General features: G+C 37.5%; 1 protein-coding gene across 1 annotated transcript; it reads right to left on the bottom strand.

Moving 5' to 3' along the window:
• LOC136201393 (growth-regulating factor 1-like) lies at positions 1 to 3,467 on the bottom strand. The gene is made up of 4 exons (XM_065992055.1): positions 2,871 to 3,467; positions 2,142 to 2,369; positions 1,667 to 2,054; positions 1 to 1,106 (listed from the first exon to the last, which is right to left on the bottom strand). The coding sequence occupies exons 1-4, from the start codon at positions 3,235 to 3,237 to the stop codon at positions 332 to 334; spliced, it is 1,758 nt and encodes a 585-aa protein (XP_065848127.1). The 5' UTR covers positions 3,238 to 3,467; the 3' UTR covers positions 1 to 331.
• Positions 3,468 to 5,215: the final 1,748 nt, after the last annotated feature.

Below are 5,215 nucleotides of genomic sequence, written 5' to 3'. Positions count from 1 at the left end.
TTATAGGTAGAGAAATTCAACAAATCGCTTGGCTGTATACATTTTGTTACATCCAGCATGACACCTTATTCCATTCAACAAAAGAATGGAAAAAAATGAAACAATCCAAATATCATGCACACTAAAAGCAGCAGATTTGAAAGAGGAACATATTTTCAAATGAAATTTCCAAAAACAAAAAATAAATAAATAAATAAAACCAGAGGTTAAGAACAGCAGAACAAATACTTAAACATTTTGTCAACAGAGATATAAAAAAAAACTCAATACTTGTTGTCATCTTCCATCAACAAAACTTACTTAAAAGAAAGCAGCATAGTGGAAGTATGAACTAGACTGGAGCCAAGAAATCACAACACATGCTAGCACCTTCATTTGTCCTGTGTCTATCTGCTCTTGGGCTGCTTCCTGCGCTACTATTCGAAAGCGATCCGAATGTAGGCTTTTGTAGAACTCCTGTCGGAGAAGAACCTAACCGCGGACTACTATCCCACCCTTCTTTTAAGTGGGTAATAACAGATGAACTCTTGCACTCTGAACCACTGTGCAAAACCTCCCCAAGAGGACCGCCCATTGAACTTTCCCAAGGGACTGGTATCCAGTTTGTTTGCCTTTGATTAAAGGCATTCAGATCCAACTCACATGATAATCTTAGCGGGGAGAGCGCAGATTTATCATTGTTGGGAGACGAAGTGGAAGACATGAAGTCTGTAGGGGCTACTGGGATTGAAATTGATAACTGAGTTCTATCCGTCTGAACATCAAGTTGAGGCCACAAACCATCAGTTTGATCAGATTGGGATCTAGGCCAATCATCCATGAATTGGCGAATCGAACGTTGTTGAATGTTTTGCTGCTCGGTTATGTCCTCAGAAGACTCAAAGTTTCTACAAGTGATCACAGAAGAGCCATTATGTGAAGGGTTGAGGAGCGAGTCTGAGTTGACACGTCCAAACTCAAGTTGTGAGGATTCCTGGTATGGACTCTGTTGTTTTAGAATCATGAAAGGATTTTCTTTAGATTTCAGGTTAATCTTGGATGATAGTGTGGATAAACCGGGTGAATCTTGCACTCTTTCACCCATATTCTCTTTGCTTAGAAACATCCTGCCAGACATTACCATGTAAAGAAACCATCAATTACCCAAAATAAACAGCACATCATGAAATAACAACACCGTATTTAAACGGAAAAAAGCATTCGGTTTTTTTCTTCTTTTTCTTCTTCTGTTTTCATGCATTGAGCCTCTGATTTTTCAGTTTGTCACATTGAGCCTCTATAAATTATAATCACAAACATCAAACCTGCTTGGCTCTAAACATCAAACTCACTTGCATCTGAAATTACAACTTTTTATAGTTAAGGAAAACAGGCCTAATCTGACAATAGATAAACTGTAAAAATCTACTTTCCACTTGTGAAGAATGAAATTAGTGAAGCAATGCATTTTCGAACCAATTTTGATAATTTATAGCTAGTTGTCTGGTAGACAAAGACTCAATCTCTGTGCTTACAATTTATAGAAGGCTTAATGTTAGAAACAGAAAGATTTCAATGCATGAGAATAGAAAAGATTAGGCCCCATGAGATGAAACTGGATCATTAGCACATATGAGAAAGCAAAATGGATGCTAGAACAATAAAACATAACCCTTTTCTGTTTTACCTGTTGAGAGAAGTAGCAGCAGAAAGATTGGAAGAGTTCTCAGATTGTAAGTTCTTTAGCTGCTGCTGATTCTGAGCAATAGCGAGACTTTTGGATGCGCTGCTGCCGTGAAGTCCCACCGCCGATGCTGACACAGACGAAGTAGAAGACGCCGTGAGCATCGGTTTCGAAGTGATGGAGCTTGTAGCGGCGGCAGAAGAATGGCCAGATTGGCCTTCCACATGCTTTCTTGAACGATGGCGACCCCTGTTCATATGCCGTTCACAATATTTCTGGTCGGCAACTGCATCTCTTGAACACCGCCATTTTTTCCCATCTGTTCTACGACACCGTCCTGGCTCCGGATCAGTGTTGCTGGAGAACCCTAGATGGAAACCACCCCACGACACTAAATCGAAAACCAAAGCCAATTAGACAAAAAATCAGCAATTTATGATTTTGATTTTGATTTGGGTAAAAGAAGCAAAGAGCTTACAGGCATTGGGTCGGAGAAGTCCGCCGGAATAGGTAGAAATGGCGGAAGATTCCAGAGCTCTTCTTATTGGGATAAGCAGATTAGAAGGAATCGGGACATTAGCTGTTATGTATTTGTAGATCAATGCCTGATGTTCAAGCTCCATCCATTGTGATGGAGTAAAAGGCCCTCTTGTTTCTGTGTAAACTCCATGCATGTTTCCACTATTCAAGTTTTCATAGTTGCTACCTGAAATACGAAGATGAATCAATGCCGAGTCAAAGAAAGAAGCTAAACTTTCAAACAGCAACAAACTTAGCATAAAGGGGAAATAAAAATCATAGCTTTTTCTGCAAAATCATAAATTAGAGAAAGAAGAGGAATAGTAAAACTCAACAAGTCAGAAATTGGGTATTTCTTTGATGTAGAAGAGCTACTCTTATAAAAATTTCCTCTTTTGTGCACACTAGCATCCCTGTTTGATTAATTTTCAAAACCCATAACCCAGAAACAGAAAGACACAAATTTCATGAGAGGGGATAAAAAAACAACAGTGAAAATTTTCCTTTTCGACTTTTCATTGACAAGACAAGAAATGAAAAAACCAGTAGAAGATTTCCATGAAAACCCCTCAAGCACTAGGCGGAATCAGAGGCCTAAAAACAACCAATAACAGCACAAGATGTCTTATCTTGTAAAAACAAAGATGATGCCATGCAAATGTAGCCAACAGAGACTATTGAATGGTACCTGTACTTCTATTGTAAGCATAAGAAATGAGTTGAAATCCAGGCAATGTAAGATTCTGAGGTTCTGATTTGGGGGAAGAGAAACTGAGCATCTGCTGCTGTTGCTGTTGATGTTGGTGTTGGACATAAGGGAAGAGAGTGGAAGCAGTGTTATTAGATTTGAGTAAAGACTGTCTTTGAGGAAGCAACATTGATTCAGTTTTAGAGAGTTTAGAACTCCTCCAATCATCTTCAACAGTATCAGATCTCTCCTGCTTAAGGAACCCAGATCCGTACCTTTCTTGCTTTGTTCCACGATCTGAACCAAACCCACAACTTGTGTTCTCCGAACCCACCAATCCCTCCAAACCCACCACCCCAAAATCCATAAAGGAAAACCTCACCACAAAAAAAGATCTCAACTTTCAACAAATATGAGTTTGCTTCACCTGAACTCAACCCCAGACTGCTTTGATATTGATATTATTAGAGAGAGACAGTGGGAAGTAGAGAGAGAGCCATGGGGGTTTGACTGTCTAGCCTCTGGAGACAAAACTAGCACAATTCCTTGTTTGGCTTATCAAATCTTCTCTTCATGAAAAAGAGGAAACAAAAATAACAAGCTAACAATTAAAACAACATATAAATACTCCCAATTTTTTTTTGTAAAAGATTGCAATAATTTATTTAATCTGTGATATTTTTGTAATTTACCTCTTCCATCTCAAGCAGATTACAAAATTACATTAATTGACAACTTTCACTTTTTTAAGCATTTAAGAAAAACAATAATTTAACACTTTGGCTATGGCTATGGCTAAAACTATGGTGCCATAGCCAAGCCATGAATAAATTAGTTTAGGCAACAAAACATCATAGGACTAAATTGTCCTTGTATATAACAATGTAAACTTTCTTTCCCGTTCTCAATTTCTCCTCCCTTGTTTCCTATTCCTTTGCTTTGGCTTTAAGCCTTTGAGTTTATTCAGTGGGGAGTTTTGGAGGGCTTAAAAAGAGAAAAAATAATAATCTTGTTTGGAGAAAAGATAAAGATGGAATAAAGTTTTATAAAAGATACTAGAGTTGTATGTTTGCTCGTGTTTGTCGGAAGTGCGATTTGAATAGTAAGACTTTGTTATTATCGTGTGAACAATGATTCCAGATGATGGTGTTAATGGGCATGCAATGTCAATCAACGACGTAGACACTCATAAATATTATAGAATACTGGACTGATTTGCTAATAGATAACATTATATGGTCGAAGATCATAAATATCGCAAGTAATGCTTATATGTGAATCCTTACATTCGAAATTACTATAGCTCTTAAATGAGATACGTTATACTTTGACACATGCTTAACAAGCCCGTCATTCTATTAGTGTAGTTATTAAACTAATTATGTAAGTTTTATCCTAATTAATTTAGAATTGGTTTTAAAAGAAAGTAAAATCTATCCTAATTCCCCTATGTGTCGCCCCCTCCATTATGTGTGTGAGTTTGAATTCTTTTCCTAACTTAGCACTTTCATAATATATATATATATATATATATATATATATATATATATATATGAGTTCAGAGAGAAAGATATGGAAATTCTCTAACTTTCTCTACATTTTCCAGAAACGCTTACAAACCAAACTCTCTTCCTTTTGATTAAGTTGAGAGCTTGTAGAAGATCTCATCGTTAAATTTTTCATGTGATACGGTACCAAGTTATTTGGATTTAGGGCAATCAGGCCCAAACCATGATCTAAAGTCATCAAATGGACTTAATTCCACAAAGGTCCATAATTGCGTTCTTTTTGGCCGAAGCCTTGGCTTTGGCCATCTCATGTCCGAAGAATTCCCTACGGGAGCTGCTTAAGGAAACACATGGACTAATGAGCTTGCTAGATTCCAAAAGCACGCTCCCCACATTCAAATATCTTACAACACGAAAAAAATAGGGTCTGATGATCAATCAGATGCTCCCACGTGTCCAGATACACTTTATTTTCTCTTATACATAGCAGAGACATTTACAACTAAGGTATCTTTAGCTAGCTTGATATTATCGCTAATATCTTCTGACTTTAGCATCAGAGAGGGTTCGTCGGAACACCGGTCCCCTTTTCTGACATTCTTTGTGATCTCATGTTATCGGAGTGCAATCAAAACGATTTTTACAGTCCATTGAGGTTCCTAAAAACCGTACCTAAAGATACGGGTTTTCACTAACCTAATAAAAACTTATCCTAAGGACTCTTATCCATTGCCATGCATTGACATGCTCGTTGCTTCTACGGCTGGCTTCACCATTTATTCACTCTTAGATGTGTTGGAAATTAGGCTAAGGTATAGCAGCGGAAATATAAAATTT

The sequence above is a fragment of the Euphorbia lathyris genome, chromosome 7 (genome assembly GCF_963576675.1).
Source record: "Euphorbia lathyris chromosome 7, ddEupLath1.1, whole genome shotgun sequence".
Classification (NCBI taxonomy): domain Eukaryota; kingdom Viridiplantae; phylum Streptophyta; class Magnoliopsida; order Malpighiales; family Euphorbiaceae; genus Euphorbia; species Euphorbia lathyris.
Note: the sequence above shows the minus strand (reverse complement) of the source record. Positions and strands in the feature narration are given on the sequence as shown.

Bases quoted from the DNA above. Each gene is read 5' to 3' on its own strand.
- LOC136201393 (XM_065992055.1), bottom strand. From the start codon at position 3,237: ATGGATTTTGGGGTGGTGGGTTTGGAGGGATTGGTGGGTTCGGAGAAC. The intron at 2,055-2,141 runs GTAAGCTCTTTG...TTTTCGATTTAG, and splicing joins ACTTCTCCGACCCAATGCCT to TGTCGTGGGGTGGTTTCCAT. The intron at 1,107-1,666 runs GTAAAACAGAAA...AATGTCTGGCAG, and splicing joins GCTGCTACTTCTCTCAACAG to GATGTTTCTAAGCAAAGAGA.